The 18,251-nt window shown below is 44.7% G+C and overlaps 1 protein-coding gene across 5 annotated transcripts; it reads left to right on the plus strand.

Annotated features, from left to right (window-relative positions):
* The first annotated feature begins 357 nt into the window (after window positions 1–357).
* Window positions 358–17,089, plus strand: AMMECR1L (AMMECR1 like). 5 transcript variants are annotated; one of them, XR_013931725.1, is made up of 8 exons: window positions 358–1,651; window positions 3,963–4,407; window positions 9,718–9,828; window positions 10,312–10,426; window positions 11,169–11,259; window positions 12,243–12,339; window positions 13,563–14,770; window positions 16,095–17,089. XR_013931725.1 is itself a non-coding variant. In XM_080409852.1 (7 exons), exons 2-7 carry the CDS (start codon window positions 4,001–4,003, stop codon window positions 13,672–13,674), a joined length of 933 nt encoding a protein of 310 aa, XP_080265978.1. In that variant the 5' UTR covers window positions 358–1,651; window positions 3,963–4,000; the 3' UTR covers window positions 13,675–17,089. The 5 variants fall into 5 exon arrangements, 3 of the variants coding, with proteins under 3 accessions (XP_080265978.1, XP_080265980.1, XP_080265979.1); XR_013931726.1 differs by lacking the exon at window positions 16,095–17,089 and having other exon boundaries at window positions 11,169–11,806; window positions 13,563–13,603; XM_080409852.1 differs by having other exon boundaries at window positions 13,563–17,089.
* Window positions 17,090–18,251: the final 1,162 nt, after the last annotated feature.

Consider the following 18,251-nt stretch of genomic DNA (forward strand, 5'->3'; position numbering starts at 1 on the left):
TCCACATTCAGCGGGATTTCTGTTTTCTTGCCTGTTATTTTTTATGCTTTGATTAGGAATGGTATACAGAAATTCCATTTTACAATCTTGAAAGAGCCATGCTGGTTTATTTGTCTATTGAGGTTTACATGTGTAGGGTATTATCCTGGGATCTGTGAAATCTGTTCTTCAGCTTGCTGGAGTGTTTTGCCTACGTTCCCAGAAGGGAATTACAAAGCAGCATCGCGGCCTGTCACAGGGCTCCTCAGGCAGGAACTGTGCTGCACAGAGCACCTCAGCCAGCCACAGCACCCGAGCTCTACAGTCATCCTTGTCTTAGAGGCTTCCTACTCAACACAACCATCTGTGAGGGAAGTCACTCCTGTTCAGAGTGTAGCTTGAGCCTTTAAGTTTTACATTGGCGCCTAAAGCCACTGATTCGCTGTTTCTCTGTGGTACTTTTGATAATAGTTGTGTAGAACAGGTGGAGGGTAGGATTCACGTGCCTCACAGGAGCCAGCAGCAGTTAGCAGTATGAAAAAAAGTAGGTTTTTGTCCCGGTGTGGTTGTGGTACGTGGTTGTTTTTGTGCTACTGCCAGAAAGGTGTTCGACCCCTGACTGTAAATAACACCTGCTCGGCGCCCAGGGCTGCTGTTACCGCCGGCTCTGCACGCCAACGCCGCAGCGCCAGAAGCGGCCGCCAGCCCCCGGGGCTCTCCTTGCACTCGGGGTGGGAGGAGACCCCCCCCGGCGGCACAGACCTCCGGGCCCGCCTCACGGGGAGCTCCTGCCCGCAGAGCGCGGCCGGGCCGGGCGGCGGAGCCCCGCGCTCCCCTCAGCCGTGCCCCGGAGCCTCGCGGGGTCCCCTCAGCCAGGCGATGGAGGCGGCGGAGCCCTCCGGTTCCCTCAGCACGCCTCAGCGCAGGGAGAGCCCGCCCGCGCGGCGGGACGGACCAAAGCACCCAAGGCACTGGGGGAGGCCGGAGAGATCCCCCCGCCCCGAGCAGCGGAATGGATGGTCCCGGCAGCGCGCCCCTCCCCGGGAGTGCCGTCATAGTGGCCGTCCGCCAATGGGAGAGCGGCACCCTGCCGCCTGGAGGTGTGACCCCGCCCCCTGCCCCCCCATCGACAGCGCGGGGGCGAGGGAGCCCCGCGCGCCACCGACCCCTCCCGCCCCCGAGACTGTTTGTCCTAGCACGTGCGGCGCGTCACGTGATGGGGCGGGAGCCCGGCCCTACACCGCCTCCGATAGGGAGCGGAAGTTCCGGTATCTATGGTTCCGAGGGGGGAAAGAGTGTCATCTCTTCTCTATGGTCCCCCTGGCACCGCGGGGCCGACGGGAGGCTGGCGGACTATGTACATTTTTCCCTCATTACCTCACAAGCAGGGAGGAGGCTGCCGGGATAGCGGAGGACCTTCCCTCGGCCTCGCTCCAGTCCTCCAGCTCCCCTCACTGCCCGGCGGCCCCGGGCAGCCCGGCTCCCGGCCCGGCTGCGGCGGGCCCTGCCCCCTCTCCCGCCCGCCGGGCCCGCTTCTCTGGGGAGCCTCGCCCAGGCCCATGGCTCCATGAGGCGGGAGAAGGAGGCGGCGGCGGCGGCGGGGCAGCAGCGGCGGCGGCGGCTGGGCTGAGGCGGAGGAGAAGCCGCGTCCGGCCCGGGACGGGTGCAGGAGGTGGGCGAGCCCCGGGGGGGAGGAGGGCAACGGGAGGCGGTGGCGGGAGCCCCGCCCGCCCGCCCCGGCGGTGCGGAGGGGGCACCGGGGAGAGGGGGGGGGGGGGGTCCGGCTCCCTGGCGCCCCCTGGCGGCCGCGGTTCTGCCCCGCTGTGCGGCGGGGGCTGCGCCCTCGGGGGAGGGGGCGCCGGGATGTCCCAGGGGCCGTGTCCCCGCCGGGGCCGGCGGGACCGCCGCACACACCGCCGGAAAGTTTGTGCCCGAGCGCGGCGGGTGTCCCGTGGCGGGGCCTGGCGCTCCGCGGGCGGGGGGCAAGGGGCGCCCCGGGGGGCGGCGGGGCCCGGCCCGGGCGGGAAGGTGCGCGCAGGGGCCCGCGGCGGAGCCGGGGGCTGCCCCGCTCCCTGTGCGCCGCCCCGCTGCCCCGGCCGGGCGGGTTCCGCGGGCTCCGCCGCCCTGGGCTTCCCGCTGCCGGGGCCGGGGCCCTGGGCCGGGCCTCCGCCGGGCCGTCAGGCCGCCTGTGTCAGGGCCTGCTGCCGGCCGCGGGGGGGTCCTGCAGGTCCCTTCTCTGCCCCTACCACGGCTCCGGTTGAAAATGGAGAGTTGTGGGTTCACCTAACTAACTAATTAAATAAATCACTTTCCCCCTGACCGCCTGGCTCTCAGCGATCACTTTAAGCCTCCCCTGCCCAGCGGCTTGCTGCGCCGCAGTGGGGAACTTTTCATGGGCACTGAAAAGATTACACGTCGACTTTGTGAAAGTTGTGCTTTTCTTTTTCCTGATTTTGCTGTTTGTTGGAGGTTTTTTTGTTTTTAATTGCAAAGGTAGAGCTCAAAGGAAAAAAGATAATTTTCATGAGGTCTTGTAAATTGTTTCCTTATGGAAATCATCCTTCTAAAACCTGGAGGTGCGGAGTCCCAGCTGGAGTAAGTGCTGCAGGTGAACATCTTTTGCGTTGAGGTGAACACCTCTGGAAACGTTTTATACCAGTTCTGGTTCAGTTCAGGATCCTGTGCCTCTTACAATGGCTGACGAAACTTCATGGATAAAGTTTGTGTTGTTTGGGAGTGCAGAGGAGGCTTTAGGGGAGCTGTCACACTGCGGAGTTCAGTGTGTGTGGCACCCACCGTTCCGGGGATGTGCTGCCAGTTTGGCTGTTGGTTAAGCTGGAAGGATGCTCAGGGGATTAATGCAAGTAGCCTGGTGCTCACAAGAGCCGAGTGTGACTTCCATTTCTCTGTGGTGTTCTCAGTGGCTTAGTGTCTGTGCTTTTAGCCCCATTTGACAGACAGGGGCCCATTTTTCCCTCCCGTTGTGTGTTTAGATCTCACGGTGAGGATGGTGTTACACTTACTTAAGTTCCTACTATTGATGTGTGGTCCTTGCGTATCGTCTTCATTCACTTCCGTCTGCATAGGCTTTCCTCCCTGTGTTTGTTCCACTCCTTGGGATACAGGAGCTAGCATTCTCTTCATTGCAAGCAAAGCCCTGGTCTGGTTTTTGGTTTGTGTTTTTTTAATACCGTATCTGTTTCTTGCCATTATCGCTTCCCTCTGCTCACAGTGCGTGCTGCCTTCAGCTCTTCCTCTCCTGCGTATCCTCGCTGTGCGCCCTGCATGTTTATTTACGAGCACTGTTGATATACTTAATCCTAGAAAGTAAATGCAGATTCTAGTTCATGGGGTCTGGAAAATAGTCTGTTGTTTAGAAAATGGTGGTTTCATGCTTGTAGCTTCTCTTTGCGTCTTGCTTAGGCTAGTGCTAAATCAAGGGCAGCACCCCTGGGAGTCCAGCCCTGGTGGTGTCCTTCAGAGTCATTGTCACTCTTCTTTGAGAATGGGGGAGATGCGCTTATGGTTTTTCAGTAGCTTGTTTGCTGTTGGTGCAGACTTTGGCTGAGGGGGGACAGGTGATCCGGAGAAGTAGTTGATGGGGTGTATCTGTAGTCCAAAGTCTTTTTTAATTCTGTTCTTGTACAGTTTCATTCCCTTTATGGGAAGGCTGGTTAGGCGGGTGCATGTACGTGTGTGATGAGCCACCTATTAAAGTGTTCAGTACACCTCACCAATAACTTTAAAATTAGCGTGATTTCATGCATGTTGTGTACACTCTCAATTTACCTGTGAAAACACCCATTCTGCTTGCTGAACTGGCTTTAGTTCTGTACTTAGTTGCATGTGGCAAGGGTTTTCTTCCTCTTTTTGTTGCAAAAGCAAACCTCTCTGACACTTAGCAGAAGCAAGGAAAGGAAGCAGCTGTTGGTTTTTCACCTGTAACTGTTTTGTATTGCTTCCCCCTGCCCCCTCCTTGCCAGGGTTCTGCAGTGCTCCGGGCAGCGAGTTTTGAAGCAGGATGGGAAAAAGACGCTGTGTTCCTCCACTTGAGCCCAAGCTGGCGGCTGGCTGTTGTGGGGTAAAGAAGCCCAAATTGTCTGGGAGTGGAACGCACAGTCATGGGAATCAGGCCACAACTGTACCAGGCTCCAGTTCAGGTCCTCTTCAGAACCACCAGCATACAGATGGGAATAATGGAAGGGAGAACGTATCTGACTTGACTTTGGGCCCAGGAAATTCTCCAATTACTCGAATGAATCCCACTTCAGGAGCTCTGAGCCCACTTACTCGGCCCAATGGAACTGCCAACAGCACCAAGAACCTGGTGGTGACAGCGGAGATGTGCTGCTACTGCTTTGATGTACTCTACTGTCATCTCTATGGTTTCCCTCAGCCACGACTTCCTCGATTTACCAATGACCCCTAGTGAGTAAATCCGTGTGTGGGAGGAAAGCTGAGAAACCAGCACGCAGAGCTGTGGTTTGGCTGGGGAGGGATGAGGGGTTTCCTCTGGGGAATGGGGAAGCCGGTCTAGCAGGGAGGAAGGGGGGCGTTCTGCTGCTTGCTTTGTCTACCAGAAACAAAAAATGATGCGCTGTAAATGCACAGTAGAAGAGTAAAAATATTCTGTTACATTTGTTGGTGGAGATGAATGGAGCTTTGAAGAGCAGCCTTCGAGGGAGAACATGCTTAGCTCTACAGAAAGAGAGCTAGGCAAAATAAGAGGAAGTGTGGTGGTGCTTCAGCTCTCGGTCTGATGCATTGGGTGAGATGTTGAATACTTTACCACAGGGGTGCACACCCGCTTCATGGTAACGTTCTGTTAAAGTTTGCTCCCTTTCTTGTGAATAGGTTCCTCTGCAAAAAATCAACTGCGCTGTGCCTCCCATAAAATTGTACTAAAAGAGTGAGTGAAACCGAAATTAGAAGTTTCACAAAACGGTACAATAATGCCATTAATTTGAAGAGATCCTGCTTCTGCTGTGAGGCTCTAACTTGGTGAGGGGACAAGGGGAGGGACTTCCTTCTGTGAAGGAAATGGAAAGGGAATAAAGAAGTTGAAGCAAGTTTCTGGCTTATCCAGAAACACATGCTGAGCTGCTGAGAATTGGACAAGGACGCTCACAAGGGTGTTCAGCTGTCAGAGTTAATGGATTTAGTAGGGAGGGGAACCAAAAATTTTCCCATTCTAGAACTGAAAAACTGTGTTACACAGATACGCTAGTTGGGCAATACTGGGAGAAATGGAGAGTTAACTTTCAAGGACGATACCAAGGTTAAGAAGAAAGGAAATGAGTATGAGAAGAAGTGAGGAGAAGGATTTATGAAGGTGTTTCGCTTTGGTGAGATTTAGCAAATGTTTGTCTGAAGGTTGAATGTGTAGGTGTGGAAATGTTAATGTTGTTAAAATGTTTGGTGGAAGAATTATATGGAAGAGATCAATGACAGATTGACGCTCCTCCAGGGGCCACCTCCAGAACAATAGATAAAATAAAAAATTGTTGACATCCTTAATGTAAGATAATGAATTTTAAATTGATGTAAAGGAACAATGGCTTAAACAGGTCAAGGACTTCTTTCATGTATTGAATGTCTCCCCACCTTATTGGCTGTCAGTGTAGATGTAGGTTGTGCTTCCATGCAGTTATTATCCGAGCAGGATTATGGATACGTATTCTGAATGCTACCGCAGAGTAAATTGTTTAATATTGCAAATACAAGTGAATGGGGAAATACTGTGGACTAGAATGTAGAAGAGTTCCAGGTGCTCCCCAAACTGAAATATTTCTGCTGTTGTTTTTCATACCTAAGCTAACTGGGCTCCTTTTAGAAAACGATATATTAGTCTGCTTATTATTTTGTCACTTGAAATGCAAAGGGATTTTCTTGTTGGTATTCTGTTCTTAAATCAGTAAGAGAGATTATTTTATACAGCTTCATTATTTTGGTGTTAAAGGAGATTCCTAGCTGGATTTTGTTGCTGTTTCTATTGATTAGTTTCAAAAAGGGTATTCTTTCGGGACTATCAGCTGTTTGAATTTTATGCCCAAATTTGAAAAGTTAAAAATCATTCACTGGGCGTTTCTGTGCTGATAATTTAAGTCTTTTAGATCAGCACTCCAAAGAAAAAAACAGCTCTTCTCTTTTCTCCCCCTGCAGGCAAATGCCTACCTGAATTTTCTTGTGTTTCAGTATTTATGCTGTTGCTTCTAGCAAGTAGTTGCATGTACCCCCAGGGAAGAGCATGGGGTTTGCTCTGTGGTGGAGCCACACCCGGGGATGAGCTGGCACACTTGAGACAGTAACATAATGAACTTCAAGCCAAATATTATAACAGTAAGCAAAGTAACGATACATAAGTAATTTGCATTGTTATCCTTTGTAACATAATTAACGTCAACATAAGAGATCTTTGAATGAAACAAAGGTATATTCCAGAAGTCTCTCTGGACAGACAGAAAAGTAGATGGAAGGAATAGAAAGATGCACAGGTTTGTCCCAACCTATTTCTCAGATAACGTATCTTGTAAATTGGTGCTGAACCCTGAGGTGTAGATAGCAGTAGCTGTGAAGGTCAGGAATCTGCATTAACAGTGTAATAGCATAAAAGTTACACGGTTATGGCTTGAAAACAATTGTAAATTCCAGTTCTCAACTTAAGAAGATACACATAGGGACAACAGTCTTGGTGGTAATTATGGAGCTGGTAGATACTTGTGGAGTAAGAGAACCTTACTTATGTGTTAGCAGTGATGTTAACAAATCAGTGTAGAGAAGGTGGCATTGCAAGACACATAGTTATGTTTGAATTAACTTGGTAAAGGAAGAAACTATCCCCTTTGCTATTCAGGTTACTGGAAAAAAATTACAGTTTTGAACCTGTATGACTGCAAATTGTTAATTGGTTACTTCTTCTGCTTTTGTACTTCAGTCTTTGCTTCTTTTAATGCTAGGTATTACAAACTGGTACTACAACTACACCATGCAAGTTTCATGTTGCTGTGCAAGACAAATAATAAGATACTTGCATCATGAAATCTGTACCATAACAGGTTTTCTCCTAGTACAAGCTAAATTCTGATTTGAACAAACTATGTTTTGCTACTTGAAAATTCCCTTTGTAGTTGCAATTGGAGAAGCTAGTTTGTAGTTGCTGAAATTGCCCTCTCAGCCTAGCAAACCCTCATCAAACACACCTAGGTAGGATGTTGTGGCTGTGGGAGAAATTATTGCCGTAATACGCTAAGGATACATGACTGCAAAGTACTGGTCAGTGCTCTTGGGTGAAAAGGGATAAAAGATTGTTGTGACTTTTCTCAGTACATCTTGGAAATACACTGCTCAAAGGGGGACTATGGAACAACTGACTTACTGTCAGCTGCACCTGCAATTTGCTAAGTGCATTTATTGTTCAGATACAGAAACAATATCTTTTCTGCAGTAAAAAACTTTATAATGGTGACATTTTATATACTTGTACAAAATCATATTTTTTTTTATGCCTCAGGTGTTATGACCACAGTGAAAAATTGTTTAGAATGTGCTTTAAGAGATTTTAAGATATGAAAGCCTTCTGAATGTAATTATCCTGTCCTTTCTGGTAATATCTCTTCTATTATAGCTGCAGAAAGCTGTGTCACAGCTCAGTGGAAACTTTTTTTTTAAGGAGAAAGAGGTGAATTGGAAATGTAAACCTGTAATTTGCATCGGAGAAGCAAATTATTTCATTTGTATTCTGTCAGTGATGCTTTTCATTTTCTCCCTTCTCTATTCTGTTTGGTGTGAGTATCATATGGGCTAAATAATGGTTTCAAAACTTTTCTTAGATTTAGCTAAATTTCCACTGAGCCTGTGACAATAACGTTTGTCAGAAATCTCCTTTGCAAGTTTAGTGTCTTTTTTTTTATAAGCTTTCTAATGTGTTTTCTTACGCTCTGTTTCTGTTTTCTGTTCCAACATACAGTAGCTAGATGGAAGTGTAGAGGAATGATATCCTGCAAGTGCCTTGAACTATTGTTGGAAAACTAGAACAGTAAATCCTCAGTCTTCATCAAGCAACCATAAGGTGGCTGATGGTTCTGGAAGAATGTTTCCGCTTCCTCTGTGGGCAAAGTACTTCACAATTATCACTTAAAGGCTATTTGCTGTTTTGGGTAGTACTTCTGCCATTGGTCACAGCTGGTAACTAGATCCTGAGTGATGGATTTAGGCTGTGATAGAGTTTTTAATTCCATTATTGCTCTGAGGAACATCACTGGGCATTGCTTTATCACTACAGTTTAAATTATGTTCTCACTGCTTAGACATGAGAAGCTCTGTTGCCTCTACTGGAGGAGTCACCATTGCTCCATGCTGGGTTTGTTGTCCAAACAGAATATCTTAGTATTTTTTTAAATGTTTGCTGCAAAGATACATTGCTTAAAAGATCTTCAAGAGTTTGAGGAAAGTGAGCGTCTGAGCTCTGTTGTAGAAGCAGTTATTCTGTCTTCATGTTTTAGAACTCCTGTCAATGTTTGTTTAATCTCAGAAAATTATTTTCTTAACACTGCATGTTTTCTCTCATATTACTTATCTTTTAAAGTTCAATAGAAATCCACAGACTGATGTTTGGAATCACTGATGACTAACTTTTTCATTTATGCTTGGGTTCAAAGTGACCACATCTTGTATTTAGTACTCTGTAATCTGAAGAAGTAAGATCATTCATCCTGTTTTTATAATTAGATCAGCAGCATCAGTTGCCTTGCAAAATTTTCCATATGTTCTGACATTCTTGTAGAGCTGCAGCCACCACTGTCCTTTCTTTACTGTTTCTCTCTACAGCTGTTTGCAGTTTCACTCACTTGAATTTTTTGCATTTAATACTCGTAGTCGTTTTTACCTGTTTACCTCTTCACAGAGCTCTTCCAAATACTGTTGTTCTGAACTTCTTGTTCTTTGAGGCTTACTCATGGCTCCTAGTTTAACAGATTGCAATGAGCCTGCTGAATTTGAGACTCTGCTGTTACGCCTGTAAATTCATGAGAGTAGACAGGAAAATGGAAATCCGTATGATGTTTGAGTAGGAACAATACAGTGTTTTAGAAATATGTTCAACAGGAGAGAATATGTGTAAATATATATCAAATGTAAGGTAAGCAAAAGATGTGAACGTAAACTGTTTGAGCACTGGGGATCCGACTTCTGGGTCTGTCCCTAGAAGTCAGATCCCCATGGAAATAGCAGGGAAGCAAAACCTAGGCTTGCTTTTTATCCCTTTAAAAAAATATAAAAGCTTTTATCGCAAACCTGAATTATAGATGATTTGCAGAATGCTTGGGGATCTTTCATGTTCAATGGTACTATAAATAAGTAATCTTTTTTGCTTTGCTTATATTAATTTCTATATGGGTTGTCGCATAAACTAGTGGATGCTACTAGGCGAGGCCTTTAATCACAGAAGTGATCCGTGGGGTCAAGTAACCATAACAGTCATTAGAAGACAGCCAGGAAGGTGTTGGTGGAGGGCTTACAGAGTGCTGGTGGAGAGAAAGGAGTAAGCTGAAAGGGTGGGGGAAATGTTGGGGGTTGTATTTGGGGGGGTGTGGGTGCAGGGTGTGAAAGCGTGCGTATTGGGGTTTCTTAGAGGGAGAGAAAGCAAGTGCACACATATGTGCCTTTTTAAACCTTGTTAGTCTCCCCTTAGCAACCAAATATCTCTAGAGGCTGGAGTGTTTATCTTTTTTGCCTTTTCAGTCCACTCTTTGTGACGTGGAAGACGGGGCGAGACAAGCGGCTTCGTGGCTGCATTGGGACCTTTTCAGCCATGAATCTTCACTCAGGACTCAGGGAATACACATTAACCAGGTAATTACATTGAAAATGAAGTAAATCTGAAATTAATTTACTGAAGATCTATAAGGATTCAAGGTTAAGATGTTGGATCAACATGGTTACATTTAATATGCTTCACAATGAAAGAAACCTGAAAAATGTCAGATAGCTAGAGTGAGGTAACGTATCAGGATTTAGTGGAACATCTTAGCAACCAGTGAATTTTGGTTGACATTTTAAAGCTAACATCAAATCTAGCTTGCATACTAACAGTTTTGACATCTTGTGTAGCACATAACCTCCCTCCAGCTGCAGTAAGTGGAGGACAGCATCAGGAAGCTTGCACTAGTATTTGCATATTACAGTTCATTAGATTAGGAAGAGATGCAAATCACTTTCTCTGCAGTAGCAAAGGGAAACATGCTTCACAGAGGCATAATCAAAAAGGGAATAATTGAGCATCAGACACTTTAATTTGGTGCTTGTTTTAGGCAATATATCTTCTCCTTCCTTCAGTGCACTTAAGGACAGCCGATTTCCCCCCCTGACCCGCGAGGAGCTGCCCAAACTCTTCTGCTCTGTCTCCCTCCTCACTAACTTTGAGGATGCCAGTGACTACCTGGACTGGGAGGTGAGAACAGGTGCATTTGGAACTCTGCATCACTCTCTCGTTCCGTTCGGGTTCGGGTTAGTACATGGTGATGTGTCTCCTTCATTACAGGGGTGTACGGGGATAGAAGAAACTGGGACTAGAAGAAATGGGGCTGGAAAACTAGAAGGGAGGAAGAGGATGGGCTAGCAGTAAGCTTTTGGTTGGGAGGGGATCTGAATGGGAATAAAAAAAGACATTGCAGTGTTTATGGATTTGGCCCAATGGACTTAAAACCCTGGGAAGTATTTTGATACTGTGAACAGAAACCGGGAATAAAAAGTAGTTGAGACCAAAGGTATTAATCTTTTCTTAGGACCTTGTATGTGGAAGTGTATTTAGTTCAAGAAGGATTAAGTAGACTTTTGTGCATGGGCTATTTTAGGCATAACTCTTGTTGTAGAGTTATGTAGAGATGTTGTCTGTCTTGCCCAATGTACGAGATGGAAAACTGTCAGACTTCTGACAAACTTCAGGAGAAGTGGTGGGGAGACTGGTTAGGCTCTTCTGGGAAAGGTGGCAGAGGTCCTTCATGCTGCCGAGAGAGCTACTTGTGAGGCCTGCCTGGCAAGGACAGGGAGTGGGGAAGAGAATGGCCTTATCCAGGCAAAAGCCAAACTGGCCAGAGAGAGAGAGAGAGATACAGTGTTGTGGGAATGACGACTCGGTCGCGGGCTCAGTGCCAGCAAACACCTCTTATTTGGCTATTCATTTCCATCTATAGGTTGGGATCCATGGGATCAGAATAGAGTTCATCAATGAGAAAGGTGTCAAACGCACAGCCACGTATTTACCTGAGGTTGCTAAGGAACAAGGTGGGTTTGAGATGGCAGCTAAACATGTCAACACGTGGTGTCACAGGACTGGGTAACATAAATCTGTGGATTTTGGGTTTGGATTGCAATGCTATCCTCATAGTAGTGCCATGGAGCCACCAGGCTTAATCTGGATAAATGACACCTGATACAGCTGCTGCTGGGTTTTCATCTTGCCTTTTTCTCATCCCACATCTGTGCGCAGCTGTATCTTAGCGTAAAAATGTTTTAGGGCTTAAGAAATAGAGGATCTCAAAGTATGGATCTTCCAGCTTCATTCAGCATTGCATCTTTCCTCTTCTATGTTTCTCCCACCAACTAGGATAACTGCAGGCTGCACAGCACCAACAGGAGAGTCCCTTTCCTCCTCATTCTTGCTAAAGTAGCGTCCTCCAGATGAGGGCAGGAAACAGGGCCCCTCTGGAGTACACTTCCCACTCAAATATAGTAGCGGTCACCATGGTAACTGCTCAAAATATTGCCTCCTTTCCTCCACCTAGCAGAGTGGAGTGGTCGCATCCTCCTGGCTCTGGGGCAAAAGACTAAGGTAGGAATTTTAACTCTGATCTCTCACATAGCAGTGCACTGTGCTATCGCTAGAGCATCAGGTTGATCCCAGTTTGTCTATGTAAAAGCTAAGTATTATTTTAAGACTTAGGGAGCTAAACTTGAGTGGCACGTGATAGAACAGTTTGGGGTCCCTGCAACAGAAGCAAGGCACAGACCTTTATAAGGAAAGAGATCATCTAGAAAACAGAATTACTGTTTTATAGACCAGTTCCAATATGAGATAAAAGGGGTTGGCATGTGCAGATAGTGTGCATGCATAAGACCGTGTATGTCCAGTTCAACGCTGGTATTTCTAAAGCTCAAAGCTTCCTGTTTAGTGGTTTGCTTTTCTAGAGGCCTTTTAATGCATCTCTTACGTTTTTGAAACACCATTTTTATATAGAAAAATTTCCCTTGCTTCTGTTTTTCAATAGACTGGGATCAGATCCAGACCATAGACTCCTTACTCAGGAAAGGTGGCTTTAAGGCTCCGATTACCAATGATTTTAGGAAAACGATTAAACTCACCAGGTAAGTCAATATATTTGTCATCTTTTAATTTTACTTTATAGTGTTGTGTAGGTAATTTGAAGTATTTGTGCTAGATGTAAGTCTTTGTGACTCTTGCAGATGAGAGATGTAGTCTGAAAGACAAAATCATAAACACCACCTGTTAGGCATATAGCATATATGAAATGAAGCACAGTGTGTTTGGTCCACGCAGGACCCAAGTTAGTTTTTTCTAAGAGAAGTGCCACTGGCTTTAATGCAGTCTTCCACATGAAAAATCAAAGGAAGCAGAAACTTTGAAAGTTGTAAAGATACAGAAAAATCCCCTTTTCAATGGACTTCATTTTCTCAGTGTGCTTATCTGTGGACGGTGTAGCAATTCGGAGGTGACAGCTGTCTTAAAACCAAACCGCACTCAAATTTGGCTGGTTTTCAGAATTTTCTTGCTTTTCTATACACTCAGCTGTCCTATTGGTTTCAGCTCCCTTTGTATTAGTAAAAATTGGGACATTCTGATTTTGTATAGAAACACTAATTTATCAGGTCGTTCCTTACCTCTGGAGAAATGAGGTGGGTTGTGCAGTGGTGGTGTTTTTTTAACAGAAGAGGACAGGATGAAGGCTTTCATTAAATGATCATTTTAATGAAAAAAACCTCATGTAACATGGATTTCGCAATACTTTTCAGTTATCTGTTGTTTAGCATGCTTTAGAAGCACCTGGAGATCCCTCGTCTCTCAGAAGGGACTTCATGTTTTGTGAATTCTGATTGTACAACACTGACTTTATCATGTATATGCTGTAATAAACCTTCCTTTACCGAACTCTCCATCATTTTCTTTCACTAGTCTTTGAAATGTGAAGATAACCACAGAAGTAAATTATGGTGAAATACTGGTTATTTAGTCTCTGAAACAGAGTCTTCTTCCAGCTAACTTTTCATGCCCTTTTTTTTCTCCCCACAGCAAGTGGATAAAAAGGATACAAACTGATCATTTATTTCTTGTACGCTACTTCAGGAGTCCCCTTAATTATGATCACCTTGAACAGGGCTCAACCTCTGGGACACTGATGCTAAGTTATTCAGACAGTATCAAACCAAGTAGTTTATGAAGTTAGTGGGTTCCTGTTGGTCGTTACTGGCTGTGAGCTAAAAGATGATCTGGGATGAACGTTTTTATGACTAGTGTCCGTTGATATTGTATAGTCTGTTTATGTTACTTTTTTCTTACGCTATTCCCGTAGGTACCGCAGTGAGAAGGTGACAATCAGTTATGCAGAATACATGGCTTCCCGTCAGCATTGTTTCCAGAATGGCACTCTTCATGCCCCCCCCCTCTACAATCATTACTCCTGACACACGGCTGCATGACCAGTCCCACTCCCCAGTTGCTGCCAACGGCTACGACATCATTGGGGCAGATGCCTCCTCTTCCTGGTCCAGTTACTTCTATTACTGCACCATTTTATGATGCTAGCTTCCGTTGCCAAGTCTGCCTTCCAGCTGACCTGGGGGGAGGATGAGAGCATGACAGAACTTCAGGGGCCCAAGCCTTATCTCAGCCTTCCCTCTGAACGGGGGTTCAGTTGGATTGGGGCTCCATGCCTACGAACTGTCACGAGGTGCAGAAGACCTCTAGGAGTGAAAGTGCCACTTTGGACTGATCCGTTCTTGTGTGTTACCAACACTCTGGAAACTTGAGTTGTTTGTTATGGAAGCCCCCCAGATCAAGTAGGAGCATTCCCCTGGCAGCCTGGGCAACGGAGTCCAACAAAACATTTTTTAGGTTCTTTTTAATTTTTTTTAACCTCTGGTATCTGTTGTGTACCGAGAGCTGATCGCAATCCCCACACATCACAGGCGGACATTATGATACTGGGGAGGGTTGAACATCTGGATAGCACCCGATCCTCACAGACAGAAAACACTTAAAGATGTGGGAAAAAACCATTGGATGGTATTGCGGATGAATCCATTATTTAAGTTAACCCTAGAAGGCTTTAATTATCAGATTCTACTGTAGGTTGGATTATCTAGAAATCCTCTTCGTTTACAGTTTCCTGGGTTTTTAGACCGTGCTTTGTAATGTAGCCTGCTATGAAATAGAATGCTGTTGTGCCTGTAAGAGAGCAACATGGCACATGCTGTGTGTATGTGGAGGACAAGGTACTTCAGTGTCCTTGGGCAGTCTTCTCTGTTATGGCCAAGTTTTGTGTCCAAATGTTAGTCATGGAGCCTGATTGGATTAGGGATGGGGAGGGATTTGCAGGGCATTGACTGTAGTCATACAAGTGAGACTAGTGACTGAAATTTGTTTAACTTAAGCTAACAGTCTCGGGGACCTTCCTTTTGATAGGACAGCCACTTTCTCTGGTGTGACTACCGATCTTGAGAACTGTTGAGTATTCCAGTTTATAGCAGGCCTATGGAATAGAGCTGAGTAGTTTCACTGGTAAGTTATTCTCTTAATAGTTTAGTCATTACCACATCAAGGCAATGAGTGGGGAAACCTGTATTACCCAGATGGTGTGAAACTGATGCATTCTGTATTTCTTCTCCCATCACTGACGATGACAAGAAGTGCTGTCTTCTAAGAGGAAGTTATCCAGTTGTTATTCTGCAGCATTGTTGAGGGATGTCATGAACTAAATTATGACACTCGGTGAGGTCACTGGACTTCAAAATGATGCAGTTCTGTGGGGGTTCTTGTTTTGTTTTCCAAGTTGCTGCAGGATCAGTAATGATCGGGAAATAAAATACAGGTGCATAGCAGAGTAATGGCTATGTGGTTGCATATATCTTGCTTGCTTGTGTGTGGTAATGATGGCTTTTAAAATTGGCTGGTGTTTCAAGCCTGAAATTCTCTCCTGGCATGGCAGGGAATAGGGCTGGTAGGAAGCTCAGAACTGCATGCTGCTGCTCCTTCTGGGCCTAGAGAAGCAAACAGAACTGTGCAGTTTTGTTTCGTGTTGGTGTAACGTTCTCCTGCTGGAGGAGAGAGACGTGAGGGAAAGAAGGGGGTCCTGTTCTGGATAATGGTGCAATATTGACCCAGCTTTCCTCCTGCACTGGGTCGTTCTTATAAATGGCCACTTTTCCCTTGTGATGTTGTTGAAAAGCAATTGAAGACTAAGGGATTGTTTCATGATTTCCTGCTGCTGAGAATAAATCAGTCTTGTTACAAACTCGAGTGGTTTGTAATTACTCTCCCAGGTGCCGTGTAGTGATGGGGGAGGGTGGGGTCAGCTCTGGACATACCATTCACCTTCCAGCTGTCAAACAGTATGATACATAGGGCTACACTCATTACTGTTCCAAGTGTTCTATGTTAGAATTTAATTTCTAAAAGGTTTAAAAAAAGCAAAAAAATGGTGCTAAAACTTCACCCCTGAGCACGCTCAGTGAGACTGGTCATGCAGGCATATAGTGCCAGGCTTTTCAACAATACTGTTTCTTTTTCAAATGTTTGCCCTGTTCTGTGTCTTCAACAGTGTATAGTGTTTTCCTGATTTCGTTTTCTTTGAATACGGGATGACTAAGGGGTGGGGTGGGGAGGGTTAGCTGTCATTTTTAAAGAACAGAATTTTAGGATTGAGTGACTTGGTTGGCTTAAGCCTGAAGTGGGCTAGATGGTTTGGGACGGGGGAAGCCTTATCCTCTCCTATTTCCATCTCCCCACTCAGTCTGTTTAAAAAAAAAAAACAAAACAAAACAAACAAAAAAAAAACCGAACAGAAATGCCTCTAATTATGTACTGTGTTCTTGTCTTGTTGCAGTGAGAAGAGAAGCTAGCAAATCAGAAACACTGGTCTGCTGCCTAAGAAACAGGCCCTCTCAGCTTTAGTCCCATAAGGGCCCAGCTATAAAATCAAGTTGAAGTGTGTCAATAGTTAAGTTAGCTCAGAATACTGTATGACAAGGACAGGTGGTCTCAGGAAATAATCCCATTTCTAGATCATTACACGGCAGCTATGCGTAAGGATGAAAGAGGTGAACTGGAAACAAAATGTACTTTTGAGTTGCCTTGAGACGGAGGCAACCAAAATCAATTGATGGAAGAATTTCTCTGTGGTAACCTGGCTGGGACAGCAGGTTAGAACTACCACTTTCCAAAGCAAGTGGTACCTGGTTTGATCTGGATTTAACTCATCCTTAGAAGCAAGTGCCTTTTGGTCTAGAAGGGCTTATTCTCATGACAACCACAACTGAGAAATACTCTCACTGCAGTTATGAATTGTCTTTGTTTTACAGTAACTGCAGGAGAATGTCTTTGATCACTGGAGTCTGTCAGTGTTGGAATGTTTCCACTGTGAGGTTCTTAATTTTTTTTTTTTTTTCATAATGTTCAACAGTCAATCTCAACTGAGGCCATTTCAGTTTGGGAACATTTTATGATCAAAGTATCACATATCTACAATTTATCAAACAAAAAAACAACCTCTGTACGAAAATCTAAGAGTTCATTTTAACCTTTGCACAGAATAATTTGTTTTCATAGTACATAACAAACATCTGCAATCTTCACTGACTTAGTGCTCTTTTCTGTTTGTATTCTGGAAACTACATGTTGTTTTGTTGGGTTTTTATTTTTTTTGGTTAATTTATTTCCTTAAAGCAGGAGACCTCTTTTGACCTTCAGTGCAGAGATGTCAGACCAATTCTTTGTATTACACTTGGTTGCCTCCTACCTATATAATAACTTCTGAGTGTACATAATTGAACTCTATCCTCTAATGAAGTATTGTAGAGAATAAATCATAATGGATAAAGATTATTTGTACTGTCCTCTTTATATGGTCTCTTACAGCCTTTATGGGGGATGAGGTGAAATCTTTCTCATCTGGAAACAATATGCTACGTGTATAAATACCAAACCTATTAAATTATATTCAATGTTCAGAACCAGGGAGGTTGCCAGAATGGGATGACAGCAGTCTGGAAGCTGGAAGGAATAGTTCAAGATAGGCTTACTAGGAGAAAGTGAGGAAAAATAGTGGGAAATCTAAAAACAAAGATTAAATTTGTTTCATTTATTAATGGCATAGCAACAAAGTGCCTTTGTATTCTGAAATAATGTTTACTTGACAAGAACTCTCTTGTTAGTTGTCATGATGGTAAAATACATGAAGCATATATATACAGAATTTGGTATCGTACTGAAAATCCTGAATTTGTAAATCTGGCTTAAACTACCAAAATTGTTCTGTGTGTTTTTGTCTGTTAAAATGAACTAATGAAAACATATTATCTGTACTTCACAGGTTATAGTCTTCGGGTGATCTAAAAGCTTTATTTGAGGAAAAAGAAACACCCATCTTCCTAGATTCTTTTTAAAGAATATTTCAATGTTTCCTTTGGGACAGGATCAATTGGTTTGTGTAGTAGTTTTGATATAAATACCTCACACTTAAATGTTTTTTTTCCATACGCATTCAGGTTATTGCTTATTTTTTACCTATGACAGATGTATAGTTAAAGATCCTATATTTCCTCTTTGTGGTCCTTGAGAAGGGAAACCCTGGCTATCAATGAAGAACAGGCATAAGAGCCCCCAAAAAACCCCAACCAAACCAAGGGAGAGAGGTAGTTTTGACTCAAATATGGCTGAGAAGCTCGCTGACTTCAGTGCAACTACAAATCAAAAACTTCTTTTCAGAAATAGGCTTCTGGGACTAGTAAAGCCTTAGAAGGTAAATCCCCATGCAGTGTGAGGAGTCAGTTGAGGAGGATTCCGTGGCTAACGTGACTTCCAGGTGACTTGTAAATTCTGCAGTTGACCATGTAACTAGCACCCACTGTTGTCATGTGCCCAGGTAAGTCTTGCAGCTTCTTTGTTGGCTGAATACAGTGACTTATTTGTATATTTTTATGGCATATGTTTTTCCTTGGCTTTTTTCTTTTGATTTCACACCGAATCAGTCAGACAAAAAAAT

This window comes from Falco punctatus, assembly GCF_963210335.1.
Source record: "Falco punctatus genome assembly, chromosome: 13".
Lineage (NCBI taxonomy): Eukaryota > Metazoa > Chordata > Aves > Falconiformes > Falconidae > Falco > Falco punctatus.

Bases quoted from the DNA above. Each gene is read 5' to 3' on its own strand.
- AMMECR1L (XM_080409852.1), top strand. From the start codon at position 4,001: ATGGGAAAAAGACGCTGTGTTCCTCCACTTGAGCCCAAGCTGGCGGCT. The intron at 4,408-9,717 runs GTGAGTAAATCC...TTGCCTTTTCAG, and splicing joins CGATTTACCAATGACCCCTA to TCCACTCTTTGTGACGTGGA. The intron at 11,260-12,242 runs GTGGGTTTGAGA...GTTTTTCAATAG, and splicing joins TGAGGTTGCTAAGGAACAAG to ACTGGGATCAGATCCAGACC.